Source organism: Carassius auratus, unplaced genomic scaffold, assembly GCF_003368295.1.
Source record: "Carassius auratus strain Wakin unplaced genomic scaffold, ASM336829v1 scaf_tig00016892, whole genome shotgun sequence".
Taxonomy (NCBI): domain Eukaryota; kingdom Metazoa; phylum Chordata; class Actinopteri; order Cypriniformes; family Cyprinidae; genus Carassius; species Carassius auratus.
Genome location: NW_020524718.1, coordinates 21,218 through 46,984, shown reverse-complemented (window position 1 = coordinate 46,984; position 25,767 = coordinate 21,218). Strand labels below are relative to the sequence as shown.

General features: G+C 35.2%; 1 protein-coding gene across 1 annotated transcript; it reads right to left on the bottom strand.

Annotated features, from left to right (window-relative positions):
- Window positions 1-982: 982 nt before the first annotated feature.
- LOC113075354 (calcium/calmodulin-dependent protein kinase type II subunit gamma-like) lies at window positions 983-24,663 on the bottom strand. Its single transcript, XM_026248058.1, has 7 exons — window positions 24,377-24,663; window positions 20,924-21,018; window positions 13,743-13,802; window positions 13,500-13,554; window positions 11,969-12,034; window positions 6,106-6,178; window positions 983-1,073 (listed from the first exon to the last, which is right to left on the bottom strand). The coding sequence occupies exons 1-7, from the start codon at window positions 24,436-24,438 to the stop codon at window positions 993-995; spliced, it is 492 nt and encodes a 163-aa protein (XP_026103843.1). The 5' UTR covers window positions 24,439-24,663; the 3' UTR covers window positions 983-992.
- Window positions 24,664-25,767: the final 1,104 nt, after the last annotated feature.

The window sequence follows — 25,767 nt, the reverse complement described above, 5'->3', positions numbered from 1 at the left end:
TAAATCAGATTAAAGCACCTGATTTATTGATATACATCTCATATTATTTTGCACATGCTCTTTACGGAGTCAACATGTCAATAAAAGTACATAATATAAAGTGTAACCGGATCTGTGCATATTGAAGAAAAGCTGCAGATAAATGTGTATTTATAAAGTGACATCACAGATCCAAGTCACAATCAAACCACTTATACATGCATACATAAACATGCAGCATAAATTCTGAAGCGGTGTTCACCAGCAGTCATACATTTTTTTGTGCCAGTTACGATAAGCATCCTAGGCTAATATCTGGCCAGTTTGCACTGGTAATCCGACTGCAAAACATTGCCAGGTAACGTGAGATTAGTTGATTATGTCTAGGAACAACACCTTTCCCCCGAAGCTCACTGCATTTAGAAAAGTCAAAGGTCACGAAGGGATGCGTTCATAATGGCATTGCAGTGCACTCAAACCTGGACATGAGGACTGGTCTGGGACTGGGGACCCTGATGTCACACTGACTTCTCTGGTCAATAAAAGCCAATCTTAGATAAGAGTTACATTGTCATTAGTTCATTCAATTTGGGTCTATATTTATTTATATTATTATTGATATAATTTGCAGGGGATTCATTTTAGTGGGAACATTTTGAAGTGCAAAAGAGACATTTGTCTTGATCAATAAACTAAAATTAAATGTAGCTCTTCTAAGTCAGTCCAATTAGCGCAGTCCTTACCTGAACATTCATGAAAGTGAATTTATTACCAGCAATGGTCAAACACTGCAACACTCAAGCATGTATGCCAATGCACTATCACTGTGTGAAATCGGACTGACCTCCTGCCATTTTCTAAATATTTTTTTCCACCCATTTATCGAAGGGAGACCAAGAGTTTCCCTATCAGCAATTATGTCATGTGCCCTTTAATCTACACAGTAGTAGGCACAAGATTTCCACATAGCAAGTTTATGAGCACATACCACAAGTTCACACACATCACAATTGTCACTTACCTTCAGGTCTCTGTGCACCACGCCCATTTGATGGCAGTGAAGCACCGCCTCCAGGATCTGCTGGATGCAGTGACTGCATGCAAACAGCAGGGGGCGTAGGTTAGTTTGAGCAGCGCTACAGTCCCGTGCACAGGCCAGGGGTGATGGGTATTTGGGGCAGGTAAAATGTAAAAGGGAAGGGGAAGGGTATCTTTCTCTAGACTCAACCTTGCCTCCATGTAGCTAAATATAAGCACACAATAACTGAAATAATAATAATGATAATAAAAAACAGTTGCAAAACTGCAGGTGGAGGCGCAGCGCAAGTGTGTTTGCTAGTTTCAGTCCGGCGCTGTTTGCATTTTCCCATCCAGCGCCACGTCATTTAATAAGCAAATGCATTTGCACCATTTGTGCACCCATGGGCGTGCTGGTCTAAAAAAGAGGTGTGTTCAGGTGCATTGCTATTTTAAGGAGCTGAAAATGTTTTTTCTGTTATTTAAAGAGCGTACACGCTGCTTATTATACACAGGGACGCACAGCAGCACACAAACATGCCAAATATTAAAAATTAAAGGATTGCAATATATAAGAATTTTTTGTAGGCTAATAAAATAATATGTTCTGTCTTTGCGCTTGCCAAATTCCGCCGTGTAAATAGCAAATCCGTCATGGCACGAGCGCAACTGGCTCTTAAAGGCAATGGAAGATGAGACTCTGATTGGTTTATTGCCCGTTATGCACAAAAAACACCCATTACTCATTACGAGAATAGGGACAACCGTTTTTCGGTCCAAAGTTTTTTGCGCTTCACACTTTGCGTTTAGATCATTAAAATAGGGCCCTAAGAGTTTGAAAGCAAAACATCCCCTCAGAAATAAAAAATTTGTTTAATATAAATTGATTCAATTGTGATCTATTTAAATTTGGGTACAATATAAACATTATTATAATGGAGGCAATGCTTTGCGTCTTTTGAGAATTTACTTTTATTTTCTTATGCCAACATATGTAGGACTTAAAAATTACTATAAATATAAGAGGTAGCAAAATACTTTTTTTTGGTGGATACAGTAATGTTGTTATGATTCAGTGTAAAAGTGGTAAACAGATCATAGATTCAAATATTTACGAATCCTGTGTTAGTTTCCTATAGCTTATTAACTGGCCTATTATTAAGTATGAACCGCTTTAAACTTCAGTTTAATAATAAAAATAATAATAATAAGCCTCAAGGAAGCATATTTTTTTCTTGAAGGCAAGAAAATGGATCTGAGATCAACTAAAAAGCCAAAAATGCTAATTATTAGTTACAAAAACTAAAATAACTTAATACTAATATTTAAGCAGGGATTTAAACAAGTGACAGTGAAGTCTTGCACATTGTTACAAAAGATTTCTAATTTTAAATAAATATCCGTTTTTACTTTTTTTCAAAGAATCAGAAAAACTTAGCATGGTTTCCACAACAATATGCCACACAACTGTTGTCAACTTTGATAATAATAAGAAATGTTTCTTGAGCACCAAATCAGTATTTTAGGATGATTTCTGAAGGATTATGTGACACTGAAAACTGGAGTAGTGACTGCTGAAAAATCTAGCGGCTGTTAAATAAATGGCAGCTTGATTCTGCTAATTGCTGCTTGCAGCTCTACTCTTCTCCTCCCTAGGGCAGTAAAATAGCGTTTTAGAAATTAAACCTTGAAGTAAACCATACAGAGTAACACAGCTGTATATCTATGCAACTCTTTGATAAATATAGTGTCATGGGAGTGTAATGTGATTGCGGTTTGAGTGCGTGTTAAGGAGTGTAGGATAGCAGCGACACGTGCATGCACGCATATGAGCTGGTTGCCAAGAGACCCCTGAATGTTGCTATGCACAGGTACAGCCTACACCAGGATGAAAGATGATTTCGCTATTTAACAGCCCAAACCCAGATCCGAAACCCTAGTGATAATACACTGAGGGTGACTGAGGTTGGTGGTAAAGGAAAAGAAGACATCAATTGTGTAAATCAATTAATGCTGTAAATGGTTCTCTAGGTCAAAGCTATTCCAATATACAGCATATCCCATGAGTCAAATCAGTCGGTGCTGGAAGAAAAAGATTGGGGGTGTTGTAGCTGCTCTACAATCACACAGCACATGGAGGGTGAACAGTAAGAGGGTTTGCATGCTGAAGTGAGAGAGCAGTGTGTGTGTGTGTGTGTGTGTGTGTGTGTAGGACATGTGATATGGTGTAACTGTGAATGACATTTGCTGTATTGAAATCTTTAAAGCTACAAACTGACTTACACTACCATTCAAAAGGTCAGTCAGATTTTCTTGAGAAAGAAGTTAATACAAAAAAAGTGACAGTAAAGACATTTATAATGTTACGAAAGATTTCCATTTCAAATAAATGGAGCTCTTTTAAACGTTTCATTCATCGAGGAAACCTGAAAAACTCTTATCATGGTTTCGAAAAAAAAAAAAAAACACAACTGTTTTCTTTTTTTCTTAAGTAACAAATCAGAATGATTTCTGAAGGATCATGTGACACTGATGACTGGAGTAAAGGCCGCTGAATTTTCAGCTTTGCCATCACATGAATAAATTATATTTTAAATATATATAAAAATAGAAAACAGTTTCACAATATTACTGTTTTTAATGCTGCTTTGGTGAATATCAGAGACTTTTCAAAAACAATTTTATTAAATATGACCCAAACTTTTGAACTGTAGTGTAGGCAATAATTTCATTTGAATAAATAATTTAAAGTTTTATTCTGAACAGATCAAATGCCTTTCACCTAAATAACATTCTTGCAAGAAGCAAAATTAGATCATATAGACTATTATAATTTAAGAAAACTCCTATATTAAGATGTAATAGATTTGGCAGACTGACTTAGGGCTGTGAAAGGAATCGCATTGATTTTCATGCGCATCTCGTCAGTAAAGCTGGTCCAGTGATTAGTAGTAAATCATCATCACCTGCTTTCAGTTTGAGCGGCATTCACTACACAGAGCCGTAGTTCACTGACAAGCTAGGCGATATCGTGTTTGACATTGTGCTATTTGAAGACATAAAAGCGTTTGTAAGACTAATATGCACAGGATCAATGTTTAGATTTTTTCTTGGACTTAAGCTTTGCATCTGACACTGTCAATCTTGAAATCAATTTAGTAATTACAATTAGCATTAACTGGTCATTTTGCTGACTCGTTTATCCTTAATAAACTGCAAATTTAAAAGGCTGCATTTAATTAAAATTAAAACCATTTTAATCAGCAAAATATGTCTTTCACACATACTGGAAGATGATTGTGTCATTCTCATCTGCCCTTAAAAGGCAAAACAGTCTACAGTATTAGACTGACATAAAACGAATTAAAGCAATCTAGTCTAAAGCAATCTAATCTCGTTTAGACATTACTGATTGGGACTGTGCTGCCTAGATAGAGTTATAGCCATGATTATTATTATCCATGCGTAGTGTGCACTACATGAGCTATACTACATGCATATGTGTAAAGTTAAGGCATGGCAGTAAAGTTCAGGGCTGTAAATGTCTACCATTAAAACACCACAAAGAATGACATATGGTCACGGCAAGCGCAAGACATTTCTGAATAAACCCATTTCTGAGAGTGAATCTGTCGGTTTATCCTGCCTTTAAATGCATGAATGCATATAGGGATATTTATATATTTAAAAACATGTAATGTTTTGTGCATTCATCACAGTGTGTGCATGTGTGTTTCTTCACACCTCCCCCAGTGTCAGCTGCTGATCATGGCTGGTCTGCAAGCGAAGATGTGTGTATGACTGTGTGATTTTGTGTGTATGTGTAGAGGTGAGACAGGAAGTGTCAATGTGTTTCAGCACAAAAACTCCACTTGAAAGAACTGCTGTGTGTGGACATTAACATGTACAAAAATGACATACTGGAACTCACTGTGCTGCCTTCTCTAATATTAGCTATATTCCCTGTACTAACATCACTAAATATTACAGTATTCAAGTCTCTTCTTCCACGCTTCATAAGGGTATGTAAATAAGCAATTTATCCACTAACTTTAGCAAGAAGTAAAATTACAAATCTACAAATACTGTATCTGTGTAAAGACAGTAAAACCTACTATTGTTTGAAATAAGAATGATTGGCCGTTCATAATACTGTTGATACACTGTACTGAAACTGATCTTTGTTTTAAGGAATATTACGTAACATTATACAATTTGTCTTAACCATTGTTGTGCAGCACACAAAAAATTTAACAAATTGTTCAAAATTCATTATATCTAAAAGATTAATTAAACTGATAAAATTGTATGCATTTATTTGATAACCACCATTTTTCCTAAAAAATTTGCAATCATAAAGCACGGAATCCAGAAAAATTCAAACAGACCACAATTTCTGGAAAAAATAAAACATTTCATAGGGCCATATTATTGTAAAAAATCAATAAAAAGACACATTATTAAAAGTTGTTCAAGTTCATTCATGCTTTTGATTAAAATTTATTAAAATTTAATTAAATCTTTAAAATAGGGCTCAACTACATCTAAAAACTGTTTGTCCAGTGTTTTTGACAAAGAAAACATGGTACATACTAGCGAACACTTTAACTTATAGTAATTCAAGGATGTTTATACAAAAAAAACATGATAATACTTTAGCCTAAATATTCATTGAAATATAATATGAGGCATAGTTCTTATCATTTACTCACCCTTATGTCATACCAAACCTATTCGGCTAACTGTCTTCTGTGGACATGCAAAAATACATACAGGCTTGTAACAAGATGAGGATGAGTAAATAATGACAAACGTTTCAGTTTTGAGTGGATTATCTCTAATAGTTGAGGGAGCAATAAAAAAAAGAAAAAGAAAAACCTCACAAGCAAAAATATCAACGAGTTCTGATCTTCTGCATGACCGCATCAAGCGCAGGATGTAAGGATTTGGGAATTTTGGGATGGCAGTCAATGGATTAGGAGAAGCCCATGATGCCAAACACAGATGGACAGACAAGACAGACAGGCTACAGCAACAGACACACAGACAAGAGCAAGCAGGGGCAAACAGACAGGCCATTTACAGGCAGTGTGTGAGCTACATACTGACCTTCAGGTCCCTGTGCACTATGTCATGTTGGTGAATATGATGGACACTGTCTAGAATCTGATGGATACAGTGACTGTGAAGACAAAACGGAAGAAAAGAAAAAGAAGAGGGGAAGGGAGAGAGGGAGGAAGGGAATGAGAGGTGAAGGTGGAGACGTGAGGATGGATAGAGTGGAATCAAACGATTGATGGAGTGATGGCAGTGCATTGAACAAAAGCAATGGATATGATAAGAAAAAACAAGGTTGAATCGATACACAAGGGATGGGAGGAGTGACGCATACAGGATTGGGAAAAGAGGGAGATGGAGGGAGGAATTAAAAGGAGAGAGGAAAGTGAATGTTGGAGGTGAAGAGACAGAACCATTTAGACATGAAACACACAACTGTCAACAATAAGAACAACATCAGAGAGAGAAGGAAAGACCGTAAGAGAGGGGAGGTGAGGTGGGGAAGAACAGGTGTAGTAAGTAGATCTGTGTGTGTGTGTATGTGTGAGTTTTAAATCTGTAGGATGTGAGCGTGTGTGTGTGTGTGTGTGTTTGTGTATTTATATATATAAATGCTGGTGTGGGGAGATTTACTATATTATATACATACATACATACATACAGTGTCTTTGAAGGGCATTCTGTCTCATACAATATTTATAACGATATGTTTTATATATTACGTAATATTGTTCAAAGGTTCAGGGTCAAAGATGTTTTTGAAATAAGTATTTAATGCTCACCAAGGGTTTATTTCAAAATACAATAAAAATGTTATTGTGAAATGTTATTATAATTTAAAATAACCATTTTCTGTTTCCATATATTTAAAAATGTAATCTATTCCTGTGATGGCAAAGCTGAATTTTCAGCATCATTACTCAAGTCAACATAACATGATCCTTCAGGAATCAAAAAATATGCTGTTGATATTGCTCAAGAAACTTGCTTGCTATGCTGTTTAATATTTTGGAAACCGATACATTTTTTCAGGATTCTTTGATGAATAAAATGCTCACAATAAAAAAATCTTACTGACTCCATTCATTTAATTGGTAGTGTGTGTGTATATATACACATATATATATATATATATATACATATATATATACACACATATATATATATATATATATATATATATATATATATATATATATATATATATATATATATATACATATATATATATACATATATATATATACACACACACACACATATATATATATATATATATAGTCTACACGATATTGAAAAAATGAAATTGCGATATTTGATTTTTCTGCGATATATATTGCGATATTTTTTCTTACAAACAAAAATGGGGTGAGCACACTTACATTCTCATTTTAAATGCTTTAAACATCTACACCATCGTGTCATTTGATTAATATGCGCGAGGGAGAGAGAGCAAGACAGCGCTCGTGTTGTTTGAAGACTGCTCGCTCTCTCTCTGTCTCTCTCTCTCATGCTCTCTCTGTCTCTCTCGAGCGCACTCTCTCTCTGTCTCTCTCTCGCGCGCGAGCGCTCTCTCTGCCCTGTTAAACTTGGATGTGGTTTTCAGCCCTGTCAATGATAAACTTTCACTCTATGATGGTTAAGCTGTGCAATTAATCCACGAATCACATTCGTCAAGGGCCGGGGAGCAGCTGGCCCGTACGTACGGTTAATGAATAACGGATCAACTACGACAGCCTACATCGCACATCCTGCGATGTGACTATAGTGGATTCGTACATCGCGATATTGATGCTTAAACGACACATCGTGCAGCCCTAAAGTATATATATACTGTATATGCCTGACCAAAACATAATAGCTGACTCCACTATCCAGTGAGACAAAAATACAAACTTTCTCACAAGTTTAATAACTGATATGTTTGTTTTTGTCTACCTGCGCTAGTACTTTTAACATTTCTAGTAAAACACCTTAATTACAGATTGTTTGCAATTTGTCTCTACTAGTGTTGTCATGGTACCAAAATTTCAGTATTCGGTACCGATACCAGTGGAAATCCACGGTTCTCGCTACCAATTTTGGTACCAAAGCAAAACACAAAAATATGCTAATTAAAAAAAAAAAAACGTTTTAACGTTAAAAATAAAACCAATGCCATTCTTTATACTTATTTACAATTGTGTTTAAAGCTTTCTACAAGTTATATAATTATGAAAAATAGTAAACAAGTTTCACCCAAATTTAATTTGTCTTTTAATTTATGAAATGTAAACATTTTATTTTTGGTAAATAAAGGGGATTTGATTTTAAAATTAAAACATGAAAGAAATATTGTGATTTATTTATTTAAAAAAAAAAGTTTTATAAATATTTTCTAATAGTGCTTTGCCACCCATTGTTGATTGTTTCAGTTGTATTACCAAGAACTAAAATGCTCCAGGAAAGCTCTTTTCATGCAGAGTTAATCAGAATGACCACAGCTGATCACAGATGAAAGTCAAATGGCTTTGTGTGACATTGAGAAGGTGATTAGCTATACCTGATTGAGTTTACAAGTCATTTTTAGCAGGAGGTGATCCTTTTTCTAACTCCGTTATTCTGTTTTTTTTGTTTTTTTTTCTGGCATATTGGTGTTATATCTTTCACTTGGATGTTATAAGTTGCACTTAAATACACTTAAATACAAAATAGCGTCATACCCTGTTTCTGTCACACATCCAACAACAAGAGCCGCAACACAGTGGAGAAGGTGTCAGTGACACTATCACACACAGACGGAGAGAGCTAAAATATCTGAATAAAAGAGAAGGCAGACAGAAAAAGAGAGAGACAGGTGGAGAATGGGAGGAGGGGAGAAAGATAAAGCCCTAATTACTTGTGTTAATTGGAGCCCTAGTTTCTCCCTCTCTCTGAGGAGGCAGGGGGCAGCGCAAGGCTGCAGGGCTTCACAAGAAGAGGGACATTTAGAGTGAAAGAAAGAAGAACAGAGAAGGAAAGAAGGGAAAGAGAGAAGAGCAGCAGGTGCCTGGAAGCAGGACAGCAGGAGACGAACAAAAGAGAAGAAGCTGATATGTTTCCCTGCATCTATTTCTACAAAAGAAACACACAAATATTTGATTTCTCAGTCACATTTGAACTTTACATTTACATTTATGCATTTAGCAGACACTTTTATCCAAAGCAACTTACAGAGTATCCAGGCTATAAATGTTTTTAATATAACTTCCTAAAGATAGATTTTTTTTTACTATTATTATTTTATTGTTTTCCCGTAACAAATTATATTTAAATAAAAAATGTTATCTGTATAAAGCGGTATATGAAAAGTAATAATAATTTTACTTGATAATTTTACGTGCACGTTTCATAAAATAATAATAATAATAATAATAATGTTTAAAATGCATTAATAACAATAAGAATAATTATAAAATAAAATCATTATTACTATTATTATTATTATTATTATTATTATTGTTGTTGTATCTGAAATGTAAGTTACGTAAGATAATGTTCACACTCACAATTGTGCTGTGATAACCTGCACTTTATTTAACAAGGATATCTAGGGAACGGAAGCTACAAGCTAGCACTTGATTCAACCAGACACAGTTATCAGCCTATAATTTCATCTCAAGAGGCCACCGTGTGCTTTATATATACCAACTATAAGAGCCCCTGTGCAATATACTTAATGTAATTGCAGTAATTACAGTGTAAAAGCATCATGCGAGTGCATTATAAGAGCATAAACTACACTTTAACGGAGCGCCTGCTAAAGGGCAAAGTTGTAACTAACAGCTGGGTCATGAGAACACACCACTCAGCTTTAATAGTTTTGACAGATCAAGGTGGTGTTGCTCTGTAACTGTGGTTTAAATATCTTAATAGAGCTGGACGATTATGGCCTAAAATCAAAACCTCAATTAATTGAACATTTTACCTCGAATACGATTAATGAACGATTATTTTGTTTCTGTTGTGTTTTTTTGCCCTCATAGTTCACTGACAAGGTTTGTACTGTAAATATGATTGACTATTAAAAGGTGAGACATTTTGTCCTATTGAAAGAGCAATCTGACATCATAGCTCACTATCAGCAGTTATTTTATCTATGTTGATTTATTTAGGCTATAGTTATTTTCAAAGCTTCAAATGTACTGTTAAAAAACCTTCATTATTGTTAATTTAATTCTAACAAATAAATTCTTGTTAAAAACATAACCAACATTAAAAATATTTTGCTTATAATTTCTGCAAAGGAGAGACTGTTTCTACAAACAAATTCCAAACAAAAAGGAAATATATCAGTATTGGCCAAAATTATTTGAAAAATATCAGCATATCGGATATCAGCAAACATCCAATATCATGAATCCTTAATTTACGTATTATACTTTTATTAAAGTTTATATATATATATAATTTATAAAGTAGCTCAATAAACAAACAATTTAAAATTCGTATATGGATTTTTTTTTTTTTTTTTTTTTGTAAGAATGGATTAAATTGATCAAAAATGACAATAAATATTTTACATTGTTACAAAAAATTATTTCAAATGAATGGTTATGCTTTTCTTAGAAACCTTCCATTCATCAAAGAATCCTGAAAAAATGTATTGTCTTCCACAAAAATATTAGGAGCAAAAAGGTTTACAAAATTGATATTAATAAGAAATATTTATTGAGCATCAAATATACATATTAGAATGATTTCTGAAAGATGCCAAGAGTGTGCAAAGCAGTAATCAAAGCAAAAGGTGGCTACTTTGAAGAACCTACAATATGACATATTTTCAGTTGTTTCACACTTTTTTGTTATGTATATAATTCCATATCTAATTCCACATGTTAATTCATAGTTTTGATGCCTTCAGTGTGAATCTACAATTTTCATAGTCATGAAAATAAGGAAAACTCTTTGAATGAGAAGGTGTGTCCAAACTTTTGTCTGTACTGTATATATATATATATATATATATATATATATATATATATATATATATATATATATATATATATATATATATATATATATATAGCTTATTAATTTAAATGGCACAAATACACTAACCTAAAAAATTTTTTTGATTAAATGTCAAGGGCAAAATAGTGACAGTATATTGACCGTCTCATCTCTAACTTTCAGTAAGCAGGTCAGACCTTTATCTACTAAACTACGCCTCCCAACATGAACAATACCATGGAACAAGCACTGGGTCAAAAAAACCCACAAGTGAGATGGTCAAAATGAATGTGTTACACACACCCACACGATGTACGCAAGGAAGTCAGCGTTAGTCATTATGTGAAACTGCATATATGGGCTGGACCTCAAAGGTGATAATGCTCAGGACTAACACCTTCAACTACATACTGCAAACCCTGGTGTCAAGAACACACTCACACAATGTGGAAAGTGATCTGTACAGGAAAGCCAAAAAAATTGCCTGCAGAAGGGCTGTGTCTGTGTTTGTTTGTGCGAGTGTGTGTATGAGAGGGAGACAGACATAATGCATGATGAAAGGACGGAGATAGATCAGTAGAAAAAACACGAGAAGACATTTGAGAGACAGAGACAGAGAGACAAAAGACACAACAGCAACACTCTAGAACTTTATATCGTTACACAAAGCACCTAAACTATACACAACAGGATACAGTTCAGTTTCTCAAACAATGTTAGTGACCAGTTCTGTCGTCCTTGAGTGTGATGGGTAACGAGCAAGATCTGTGTATTGCACTATGGGAGATGCTGCTTCAAACAACATCTCCAAATGCAAAACAAACTCAAAGGCAATGTGTATTTGGTGGAGATGGGTGTAACGAGCTAGGGCCAATAAGAGAGGAGAAGAAAGGGCAGAAGAGAGGCACAGAGAAAAGGAAAGCATTAAGAGAAGCATTCTTACCTGGCATCTGCTTCACTGTAGTACTCTCTGGCTACAATGTCTTCAAACAGTTCACCTCCAGTCACCCTAAAACACAGGAAGTTCAGCCTGGCTATTTGCTAATTCAAACACAATTCCTGTTCTAGTGCACATCCCTTCTTCAAGCTTAGTTTCCATGGAGACGAGAATCCAATGTAAAAAATCTCCAGAAAGCTAGAACTGTGAAAACCAAGTGGAAGGTTTTTAAGATTCACAAAGAAGGCATGCCATCGGGGAGGCACTTTTTTTGTTGCCTATTTGATGATAACTTTTCTTCCTAAAATATAATACACTACTTATTATCAACATGGTTTAGTTCAGTTCTTAAAAATGATCACTTATGAAGCCCATATATTCTTAAAAGGATGGTTTGAGAATTTGTTTTTTTAATAAATTCATCAAGCTTTTGAAGACTTTGAATACAGCACTCCAGTGTTATTATGGTTTACAAAAATAAGCTATTAAAAATAGCTTACAGTCATTTAAATAAAGCTGAAATAAAATATATTTTAAAATAAAATGTAAAAAAAAAATTTAAAATATGAAAAATTCTTAAACTGAAAAAAAAAAAAGTAATTATACATTTTTAAACCAAATGGAAAAATTAATAAAAACGAATAAACTTGACAAAAGCACTTAAAACAAAAACTGAAAATATAATAATAACTCAATTCAAATACTCTAATAGCATATAAATAATACTGAATGACACAACAGAAAATGTGTCACATGTACCACTTTGTTTGACATTTTTGGAGCTTGACAGCCACTAGTTATTATCCACTTTCATCAGAAAACAGCAGCCTGAATGACAGCTAGATGTTTTAAAGTCCTCTTGGTAATTTCCTACTTAAAAAAAAACTATTTACGATGGGATGTATGTCCAATCAATCAAAATAAAAAAACAAATGTCTTGGCCAATTTTATCACCCATACTTTCTGTCAAAGATACTGTATAAGCTTTATTCTAGTATAGTACAGCAAAATTAAGAACAAACCAAATAGAACTTCAGTGATTAGATGCATTTTAGGTGTGGAATTTATGCTTTTTCAGTGTATTTTATCACACTTGTGCTGCCACATGAAAGCCAGTTTTTCCATGCAAGCCTTTCACCGTGTATAAACAGGCAAATTAATAGTATTTTCTAGCCAATTTGATCACTGGTCTTCATAACCAGTGCACAAAATACATATAAACTTTATTGTAAAATTAACAGCTATATTGTAAAATGAATCAGCAATTAAAACTTATTATGATCAATAACAATTTGTGCATGTGTCCTATATCATAAATACAATCATTCAGCTGCAGTGCTCCTTTAACGATCTTTCAGTGTTCAGTGACGTGAACTATCCATTTAACAGTGCTGAAAATCAGAATGTTGATAAAAGGCTTCAGGAGGCACATAACATGAAGTATGAACCATTTTAAGCTACGCTCTTCCTCACGTCAAAGCTAATTTGATGACAGGAAACTGAGGAACATTCTGACAGGAAGTGCACTGACACTTACAAATCAAACAGTAGGTAGTGGAAGCCCTCCTCTGATATACTGTCATGCAGACGAACTAAAACAAAAAACAGAGAATTGAAGTTAGATTTTATTGTGGCTGAAGCGACAAAATCACACAACATCCACCTGACATAAAAGTATGAGAATAATAAACTGTCAAAAGCCCATTAAGAGTTTAAATGCTTAAAATGCTGTTTAATAATATACATGTCTCTGATTCTAATTGGTGGAGGTAAAGCTCACCGATATTGGAGTGTTTCAGCAGACGACAGATTCGAGCTTCCCGTTCAAGCTTCTGATGGTCTGAGGGTCAAACACAGAAAAGCAGAAATTATAAATCACTGAACGGTGTGATATCAGCTGTAAAGAAACTGCCTAGGTATTGGTATTGATAAACCTTCTTTTTGTACTTATTTTGATGTTGAAGCTACATGTTGATAAATACTGATTAAAATAAAATGAAATAAATCTTTGACTTGACATGGTACGAATAAAGTGTGCATTTCAAAAAGACTTACAAGCCATGTTTCCATTGGTAATGACATAATCACCAACCTGATATGCCATTATGTTTTCTAAATATGTCATCATCACTATTTCCTGTGTCGAGTCTTGAGCATTTGGCACAAAACCATAAAAGGAGGTAGATATCACAAACTATAAGCTTGTCACAGTTGCGCTAAATCAACGTCCTAGATCTCATTCAGTCTTGATAAAAGGGTCAGTATGGCCCAGAATTGAGGATGGTTAGAGACTCAGCACAATGTTTAGATGCACACCTTCACTTTTACTGCAGATTAGATTTAAGGTTCAGACAGTAAAAAAACAAAGCTGATATCTAGGGGTGTAACAGTTCAGAATGCTCATGGTCCGTATGGTATGGTTCGGTATGTGTGCTATGCTCGGGGGGGGGGGGGGGGGGACTATGGTCAAATCAAATAAAATGTAAAAAACAAACAAAACAAAAAAACACCTAATAATCAAACTAGATGCAACAGCACAAATAAACACAATAGAGCAAAGATACAATTATGTTTAACAGTAATCTTGGGTGATGTATCGCAGGTTTTTATTACGTTTGAATATTGTTACACTCCTACTAATATATAATCTATATTTCTTCTAATCAGTCATCTCAGGCCTGATCTCAGCCCTTCATTTGTCCATATGTCTCATATATATATATATATATATATATATATATATATATATATATATATATATATATATATATATATATATATCAACAAACCTTTCAATATAGGTCATGGTTGTTGAAGAGCACTCAACTAGCCCATCTCGACAGACAATGCACCGATTAGGCTGTTAATTACAATAATGATGATGATGCAAATGATGATGAGTTACTATAAGAGCGGAATAAATGCTCCCTTCTTGAAAATCAACAGAGAAAATTAAGAGAGATGGCATTAAACCCCATCAAGCCCAAGATGGATGAGGGCGACAAAATGTGTCTTAAGCTTATTATTCATGCTCTAGAAGGGCGTCTAATGTTTCCGCAAACTGATAGCAGCACAAATAACGCCTCAAGACGTATCAGAAAAACGAAATACAACAGCAACACAAACAATAGTAAAAAAAAAAAGCTTTCATTAATGACAGACACAGACTCAATATTTTTGTGGGAGTTATTGTTTTTTTTTTTTTTTTTTTAAATATTACACAGCTTCAAAAAAAGTGTTTAAATGAACATTGTATATCAAATTAATTGTAATTCATGTTTAGTGATGTTTATGTTTAGAAAAACTCTAAATGCCCTAAATAAACAATTAAAAGTTTCATTTATCTTTTAGACAGTGATGTTGAATAGACAACACAAAAAAGTGGCCTTTCAAAACATTAATGTTGTATTTTTTTAATTCCATGACTCTCCTCATTAATTCAACACATTATTGAATTCTGCCTGGAATATGTTTCTAGCCGCTCCATCACATTTTGCTTTTCAAAGGGATAGTTCATCCAAAAAGGAAAATTCTCTCATCATTTACTCACTCTCATGTCATCCAAAAGATTTTTAGTCCATATAATGCAAGGGGACAGGACCACTTCAGAAACTACACAAAGTGTAATAAGACAGTCACTCTTTAAATCTTATTAGTTTAATTTTTTTTTTTTTTTTTACACATGTCTATAATTTTGCATAAGAATATGTTGATTCATCAACAGTGGTTGTATGAGTTACTGTCATATTCACTTAGTTTATATTCATATTCACGTAGTTTTTGAAGTGTCATTTTTGGATGCCCCATACACTTGCATTATACGAAGGGAGATGTTCTTTTCTAAAACTCTTTGTTTTTGTTCATCTGATAAATGAAAGGTATATATATATATATATATATATATATATATATATATATATATATATATATATATATATATATATATATATATATATATATATATATATGAGATGGCATGAGGGTTGGAAGGATTGGGTTTCCTTTTAATCCCATTCCCTGTTTTGTTTGTTTTGTTTTGTGTGTTCCACTTTGCTTCATTTGAATTGTTTTTGTTGTTGCCCTAGATATATGTTTGACCAGTGCATTTTGTTTTGTTTTCTCCCTTTATTCAAACTTCTGTATGTCTGTCAGAAAAAAAAGTAATTTTCTTTTTTAAAACTTGAATACAATTTAAAGTTGTAATTTTTTTACTTTTACTCAAGTATGTTTTTGGTAAAATGTTTGAGTACTTTTTACACCTCTGACTATAGCCATGTTTCCACCACTGGAACTTTACCCAGGAACTAGGGACTTTGGGCTGGTACTCGGGTGGGGTTTCCACCGCAGGAACCAGGATCTAAACAAAGTTGGGGGTAAAAAAAGTTGTGTAAAACTCAAATATTCGTTTTATTTTTGAAGACAGCACATATTTAAAAATTTGTTTTGTCAATTTTGGAGACGATCAGTGGGAGCTCAGTGCTCATGTTTACCAACGAAAGCAGCCTCGACTCGGCTAGTCCTTCTGACTTTAGTCGCTAAACAAAATATAATTAATTTTGGGCAAATCTAACAGGTAATCTTTGGTCTTTATTCAATTAATCTATTAATATGTTAAAATTAAGATAAAAAGAGGCAATACTATTCTATATGATATTTCGTTTCATTGTAACGCAGGCTATACAGGCCTAAATTAGGGCTGCACGATGTGTCGTTTAAGCATCGATATCGCGATGTAGGATGTGCGATGTAGGCTGTCGTAGTTGATCCGTTATTCATTAACCGTACGGGCCAGCTGCTCCCCGGCCCTCGACGAATGTGATTTGCGGATTAATTGCACAGCTAAACTATCATAGAGTGAAAGTTTTGACAGAGAGAGAGAGATATAGAGAGAGCAAGAGAGCGTGAGAGAGAACATGCGTGATAGAGAGATAGAGAGAGATCAAGAGAGAGAGCGCGCGTGAGAGAGAGATAGAGAGCAAGAAAGAGCGAGAGAGCGTGCGTGAGAGAGAGAGATAGAGAGAGAGCAAGAGAGCGCGAGTGAGAGAGCCGCACGCTCACCATCTTCAAACAACACGAGCGCTGTCTTGCTCTCTCTCCCTCGTGCATATTAATCAATTGACATGATGGTGTTGATGTTTAAATCATTTAAAATGAGAATGTAAGTGTGCTCACCCCATTTTTGTTTGTAAGAATTTTATTAGATTTCATATCACAATATATATCGCAGAAAAATAAAATATCGCAATGTCATTTTTTCCCAATATCATGCAGCCCTAGTCTACATATTTCTCTGAACGACATTTCTGTAGCTATTAATATGTTTAAATGAAAACAAAAGGAGGCAGTGTTCTTTTATATCAAATTTCATCTTATTGTAAACATAAAGTGAGGAAAATGGTTATTTTGACTGTGGTGGAAACGCAGAAAGCAACAGGTCTGGAAGGGGGATTTCCTGCGATAAAAAAAGTTACTGGTACATTTGTTTGGGTAATTTCGGTGGAAACGCGGCATACATCACACAGTGACATAGGGAGTTTCATATGAAGAGCCAATTACACGGTTCAGATTCAGAATTACTTTTTTTCTTCATTTAATCATGTTCCACCTTCCTTATTCAGTATTTTATTGTTAACAGAAATCCCTTTTCAACAAACAACTCGTTTGGACTACAACGCATATTTTCCAGGGATTTGTGATATCACTACGTTTTGTCACTAAGTGTCGAAAACACTCTAGCTTTCCCAAGGCAGACAAATTTGTAATCATCCGGGTTTAAATCGCACTCAAATTGATTTGATTTTGACTCAATATTTACACTGAAGCTTGCAGGCGGCTATGGTAAGGAGCATGACATTTCCCAACCAGGTGTCAAGTAGTGCCAGTCTCAACATACATTGGTCCAGCTAACCAATCACAGCACATATCGTATGTCAGAAGGCCGGCCTTCATTTGATACAGGAACTATTCGAGCCGTTCATGCCAGACTGGGGAGAGAGGTATTGTTATAATATAAAATGTGAAAAATAATGTTTTTTTTTTTTAATCAAACCACCTAGTGTGACAGCCTGTTCTAGTACACCCCCAAAACAAAATCAAGACTTTGTAAATGAGCATAATAGGACTCCTTTAATGGCTTTGCAATGCCTTATCTTACTCTTACTATCCCCTACCATAGAGATAGGCTTCTTGATTGGCTAACAACAACAACAACAAAAAAATGTCTCTGGAATCCCACCCCTTTGTCTGTTGCTGATGTGCACTGACCTTTAACTCAGCTGCTGGGCATTCTCCGAGTTGTACACATACTCCTGAAGCTGTCGCAACACTAGAACGCCAACACCAAACACTGTCAACCCAGCTATAGAGCTCCAGTGGAGCTAATGAGTTCCCCACAGAAGCTCTCTTCCTATACCACTTTTACATAATACCTTTAATAAACCACTACACACTTAATTTCCTAAACAAAATATAAACTTCAAGGTTAAAACCATGCCTTGCTAGTAAAAAAAAAAAAGGAAAAACTAGATATTTTCAAAATGAACAACATCTAGCAGTGATTCCCCTGGGTGTTTCCTTCTTAATTTCATGAAGCAAAAATAATACCTTCCATATGCAAAGTACACAAAAATAACGATTTATTCAACAATTTGTCTCCTCTGTGTCTCTCCCCATTAGCGCAGTGCCATTTCAAAGAACACCTGCTGAACGCAAACTGCGTACACGATTCTGTGTCAGCCGCGACACAAGAATACATTTTCTACATCCATTTACGCTTTGTTGAATAAAGTCTTTGTTTTTTATTTCTTCACGTACAAAAAGTATTCCCATCACTTAATACCGTTGCGGCTGAACCACTGATGGGAGATGGACTATTCTGACGATGTCTTTCATACTTTTCTGGACCTTGACAGTGTAATTTACTTGTCAGTGAATGAGACCGTCACAAGCCTCCCGGTTTTCATCCAAAATACCTTAATTTGTGTTCCGAAGATGAACGAAGCTTTTACGGGTTTGGAACGACATGAAGGTAAGTGATTATTGACAACATTTTCATTTTGGGGTGGAGTATCCCTTTAAGTACCCAACTATTTTTGAGATGATTGTACAGGGCGAAGTGCACAACAAACCATACAACTAAACTGCAGCATTCTTAAAATATAATAATAACTAAAATAATTAGTGTAAAATAAACCAGTAGACAAATCAATTGTTAGACTACTAGACTATTACTACGACGCAACTCTAATGGGTCTTACTACAATTCACATTTCATGAACTTATTTGCTCGTTTTTCCAGGGTTATGTCCATCTCTCTGGGTCAGATGAGAGTCCCGTGCTCCAGGCATGTAACTATGCTTGTTCTCTGCTTCTTTTGCACGCACGCATGCACGTACACACACACACACACACACAGTTGCCAAGTGCCAAAGGTGCTTTCACTGTCAGAGCTCTCTTTATGTCTTTCTTTCAAACAGTCATTCATGATGATTCCTTATCTCTCTCTCTCTTTCTCTCCCACATATTCCCTTTCTGTATATCTAGGTCACATTCCCTCTCTCATGCCCACCCTCCTTCTAACCTCTTGACAGATCATATTGTTTCTCTCTCCTCAGAGTAACTCTCAGCCTAAAGACAGTCCCTCCTAATCTACACGACCCGACACAGCGCTATATTTTGTCAAATAAATGTCAAATTCTACACTGTAAACATTCATCATCCTATACTTGCTTTTTTGTGACAAAATGGTACAATAACACAAAGCTACAAAAAAAGAAAAATGAGAGATGATGAATGAGAGAGAGAGAATTCAAAAGCATTTAAAATAATCATCTTGACCGTTATGGATGGTAGTGTATATGACATCACATCAAAGTGAAAAACACACACACAAACGAAAATACAACCTGGACACAATCTTGACAGGTTTTATAATGACCAGTCTTGTGTGCATCAAAAAAGTAAACACTTAAAAGACTAATCTATTTTACTAATCTACAGTACATTCCCAACCTTAATTTGATTTCCTCTGACCAGAAATCAGAAAGCATTGTGTCTCTCCACACAAGCTGTATTTAGAGGGTTGTTGGGCCTATTTTAAAAATGTTTTTCAGTGCCTGCGGAATCAAGTACATGTCAAGTGCTTGTTCTCCACATTACACGTTCTCACTACAATGACCACACAGCTGAAGGGACATGAGGAGGATGACACTTTGGCAAAGCAATTGCTGGCTTCAAGTTTCAGGAGGGAGGACAAAAGGGCATAAAAAGATTCACACCCCTCAACAGCGGGATGGCGTAAAAACTGAAAATCTCTTTCTGCCATTTCATTGGTGTAGTTTCTGTCTCATTACCATGATGTCTGTATCTGCCTTTGGCACTGACAGTAACCATGGAAGCAGATTTAAATATAGTTATCAGCATGTTGTAGAACTTTGAGTCTACTTTGAATGTTCTGTAACTGAATTTCTGAGAGTGGTACCCTACTGGTATCACAGTATCCTTTGATGTAAATACAACAATACATGAAACTTATCATTTTTGAGAACCATACTGCATATAAAAGAATCATACTATTACCATCTACCATCACTGCACATAGTGAAGATGGAACAAGCTGGAAATTCATCATCCATTTTCTAAATGCATCTTAAAGATCTTACTGTGAACTATTCATTCATGCACATTTCATATTTTCAAGATTTTTTTGACCTTGTACCTTTTAATCAAAATGCCATAACTGATGGATAGAGCCAAATTCCCTTAAAACATTTTTTTTTTCTTTTTCAATAATCCATTTCATTCAGAAGTATGTCACAATACAGAAGAATACTTTGGTGACATTGCAACTTTAAAGGACAATGTTTTACCACGTTGTAGATTAGTTGTAAAATTGTTCCTAGAATTAAAACCCATCCATTATAATGTTCCGAAAAAGAAAAACATGTTCAGGAATTGACTAACCTCTGGCGGAGAGTTTTTTCGTGTTGATAATTTTGGCGGCGTATTCTTGGCCCGTGCTCAACTTCACACATCGTCGCACCACTGAAAACGCTCCCCTGGAATAAAAGACAGATTGATTGAGACTTTAAGCATGTAGACCTGACAGTATAATAGCAACATAGTCATAATAGTTCTACATGCTGACAGTGAAGTTTCTGTAGTATGAAAATTCTAATTCAAAACACCAGACAGACTGCCTCAAACCCTGGCAGCGTGTGTTTGTTTCTAAAACTTCAGAAGGGAAAAAACAGTGTGTTTAACCCCCCCCCCCCCAGGTTAAACACAGCAGAATATTTATTCATCGCAAATGTCCCTGCATCACATGATCACACTGTCGGACTCTTTTGCAGAAGTAGCTGTTCAACTGTGAAGGCTAACGTCACTAAAACTAGAGCTAAATCTGGTGGCCTGTATTAATAAATTATACTCAACTGGGTTTGTGTTATATGAATAAAACAGCAGAGCAGGTTTGTCATGTTTAATAGGTTTTCACATCTTATGGCAAGAAAGACGACTGGGCCTAAAACAACATTTTCGCAAATTCTACATTTATGCAATAATGCAAACACTGATGTAGCTGAAGTTTGCATCTCTTATTTTTATCATACATGGGTTGTAATAAAATCCAAATAGGCAGTATTGCACAAATACGCTGAAACTCATATAGGTAGGTAAGGCTGAATGATTGGGAGGAAATTAATCAAATTGCGATTTTTCTGATAATAATTGTGATTGCAATTTTAATAATAGCAACAATTATTAAGAATTAATAATAAAATATGAATAAATTACTAATTAATACTAAATCTAATACATTTAAAAAATGTGAAATGTTACAATAGCGTAACTATTGCAACATTTATATTTTTTATATAAAGGCTACTGTTTTATATATATTTGATATATACCGTTTGATTTATATGGAGTATTTATACATTTTTAAGCCAAATGTTTTCAGAGTATGTCACAGCAGCATCCATCTGTTATTTTAAGAAACAAAACTGTTGCCAACCATAGCAGCAGCCGTTTACTTGCGAGCCTTGAATGCGCCCCGCTCATAAAAATAGGATTTGTTGCAGAGAGGATCCAAAACAAGATGGAAAATAGCCCATTACTTCTACATTATGATTTTTTTCCTTCAAAATTTACTGTGAACCGAGCAACTACCAACTGTTAGCGAGTAAATGAACAAAGTGCTGTGCTTCCCTCTGAAATGTTCTGCACATACATTGAATGTAACTGCTGACCTTCGCAATTTCATAATTCTATTCATCCTGCAGCCTTATATGTGAGTCTATTAGAATGTACACTAAAAGTTGAAGTGCATAATTTTAATAGTGTGTAAATCAGCCAGATACCCCCATTGACCCTTACTTTAATTTTTTAATACGTCCCTTGTGTTAGTGTGGAAAATACATTGGTGGCATCAAAAATACTTTAGAAAAAAAGTAATCTGACATCATTAAAAAAAATATTTCAAAAATCTCAAAACCACTGCCAATCGTGTCAGGGGTCGTCTCTAGGCAGTATTTAACAAACCGCAGTCACCCGTAAGTGCTCTTCAATAGGGCCTGTTTTTGTCAGGCCAGTTAAAGTGTCTATAACAGTGATTTATAAGAACTGGATGTGTGTGTGTGTGTGTGTGTGTGTTTGTGTGTGTGTACTGGTATACATGGTTTACGAGGACACAAATGAGTATAATGACATGGAACCCTGTAAAACAAACGGTTTAAAAAAACAAAAAAAAACAAACAAAAAAAACCATACAAAACAGTGTTTTATGAAATTTAAAAATTGGCAGTATTTTTCTGAAAGGGGTAGGTTTTAGGTGTAGAGCGATAGAAAATACAGTTTGTACAGTATGAAACCATTATGCCTATGTAGAGTCTTCATAAACCACAAATGCAAGTATGTGTGTGTTTGTGTGAGACACAAAGATGCCAGTTCCTCCTCTACAACAACCTTTCCCTGCATTAACGCAATTGACTGGAGCTACAGTGTAGAAGAGAGAACTAAACACACAGGTCACATGCAATTCTGTACTATAATGTGCCGTCAGAGGTCATGTGCAATAATATCACAAATTCAGAATATCTCTGCTGATTTGAGCAGCAGTGCGCAATATGAATGTTGTTTTCTGCTAGACCTCAGGCCTGAGGAATGATGAGACCCTCATCAAATGCTTTTGCCCTGCTGCCCCTTCAGATCCGTGAAAGCATCACTAAATCCTTGCTGTTCATTTCCTCTTCCTCTCTATCTCAGCATTCACTCATTGTTCCTGTAATACTTGATTCCCAGGGAGAATTGCATAACCTCTACATTCAATCCCAGTTCTAAAAAAAAAAAAAAAAAGAGATGGCTGAGAACGAGAAAAGAGATAACTATGCACTTAAACGCATGTAAAGCACTGACTATCCAGACTCAGATTAAAGGAAGTCATATTTGTACACATTATGACTCGTCTCGTGGTAAACTAGCAGCGTTTTTTCCTATTGTCCATTCCAAACAGTTAATTTCAAAGAACCGATTCAAAATAACGATTCAATGATTCAGGCCATGATTTAATCACGTCATCACGTGGTCCCTGAAATTCCAGCATAACATTTTACAAGCTCAAAAACATTTCAAATAGTCATATCTCACCACCTCAGAGTCACTTATAGCCTAAATATAAATTTAATTTGCAATCCTAAAATTCTAAATCAATTAAAACTCTTGGTTGAAAAGACTTTACACAAATGGAATTTTCGAATCTGTAATCAACCCGTCATACAGTAAAGACGGAAACATAATTCCAGTACGTTTTAATTTGTTTATATTTCTGCTACTGAAATAAAGTTTGCCTCAAGTTGCAAGTGTTCTATCAGTTCACTCCAAATGCAGAGACAACAGAGTTCATTTTAGAACCATTTGCACCGATTCAGTCAGATTCGTGAACAAATTGTTCAGATTGTGAACAGGATCAACCGATTCCTTTAAGGATTCTGAATCAGCACGATTAGTTCAAGAATTTGACATCGCAATATCATAATACAGTATTTATAGTAAAGCACCAAGATGTTGATTATGTGGAAATGTCAAATACTGCCCAGAGCAAACTGCCACTAAATTTTGCTCTTGCATTTCTAGTTTTAGATCTAATGATCATGGAATATTTGCTCGAGGGGCGTTGCACTAATCAATATTTTGTTGCATCTGCGGTAAGTGGGTTGTTTTGAAATCATTTTAGAGGGTCTGAGTGCTGGTCAGCGGATCTTGGCAGGACTTGCGTGTGTCCCTCTGTCACAACACGTTTATCGGGGCACCACCACCTCGCGCTTGCTGTCAGTTTGGTAACCCTGCCCAAATATCATCGTGCAATCTTCATGCAGGACAGTTACACACATGCACAACCGTTACCCTCGTGATACTCACTTGCCCAGCTCCTCGTACAGCTGATATTCGTCCGTGAAGCGCGTACATGTAGTCGTGGCCATGTCTTCCCGTCTCGAACTCGGACACGTTTTAAGAATTAATAATCGATTCAGCGAGCTAGAGCGTCCGGGCTATTCACCTCGTTTTTGCGTTCAAAAAAAGCCTGATATGTCTTGAAACTACTGTTTTATGGTTGAGTAGGATAACGTGTATGCTGACGGCGGGCGTCCTCACCCCCGCGCTGTGCTCCAATCGCCTGCCTTCAAAATAGACTGCGAGAGCGCGCTGACAGCTGACTCAAGCTCGCCACCTATCGGCGCGTGCAGAAATAGCGTGCGTGGGCGCGCGGCTGTACTGTTATTGTAACTCCAAATAGGGACAAACCATGAGGGGGGCTATTTGTATTTCTATGAGCTCTTACGTAATCGTGATAGCGTGGTGTAAACCGACGTAAAAATAAATAAAGCATTTATGGTAGACGAGAATAAAATATTCAATTCATGCAAACATCGTAAATTTAACATTAAGAAAATTATATAATACACCATTTTTAAAATTCAGTTTAATTCATTAAAATTCATTAATTTGTATTTAAAATATTTTATTTACGTTTTTATTTTTTTAAATTCTGTTTCATACTCTGATTTGTGAAGCACTATGAGCTCTATTATATGAACAGCTCAGTGTATAAATAAAGTGTATTATTGTTAATTTTTATATTGATATATTATTATGTTCTCTTTTACATTGACAAGTATAATTGAAAAGGGCAGTTTTCCTTGAATGGCTGGTGACTGGCATGGTTTTTGTTGGTTTCCACTGACCTTTCACATGTATATGGAATACACAGTGTTATCTTTCGCAATAATATTATAAAAAAAATGTTATTTTTTATTTTTACACTGAAATGATTATTATTATTTTTTTAGCTAATGGGTCCATTATGTTTACATTGCTCATTTGGTTCTGTGTGTGTGTGTGTGTGTGTGTGTGTGTGTGTGTTTTCAGCCATTAGATAACGAACTTGGACACCCACTCGGATATTTAATATTCAGCTCAATGTCAACATCATTAACCCCAATTACACTAATTAGAGTTGGTATGACTCATTAGGAGTGTTTTGGTTCTCTGTGGAGGAGGGGCAGAAATGTACAAGAACATCATGAAGATCAATGCAAAAGAGATTCGGCCGAGAATGGTTTAGAGCCAGTCACACATTTTCAGTTATTTATTCATTGTTAGGCTCACATGATGATGGCTCACTGAAAAATATTTGTGGTTTTATCAATATTGAATGATCTGTAAATGACCAAACTGAAAAAAAAAAAAAATAATAATAATAATAATAAATTATTGCTTGAAAAATATTAACATGCACACTCTTACTCATC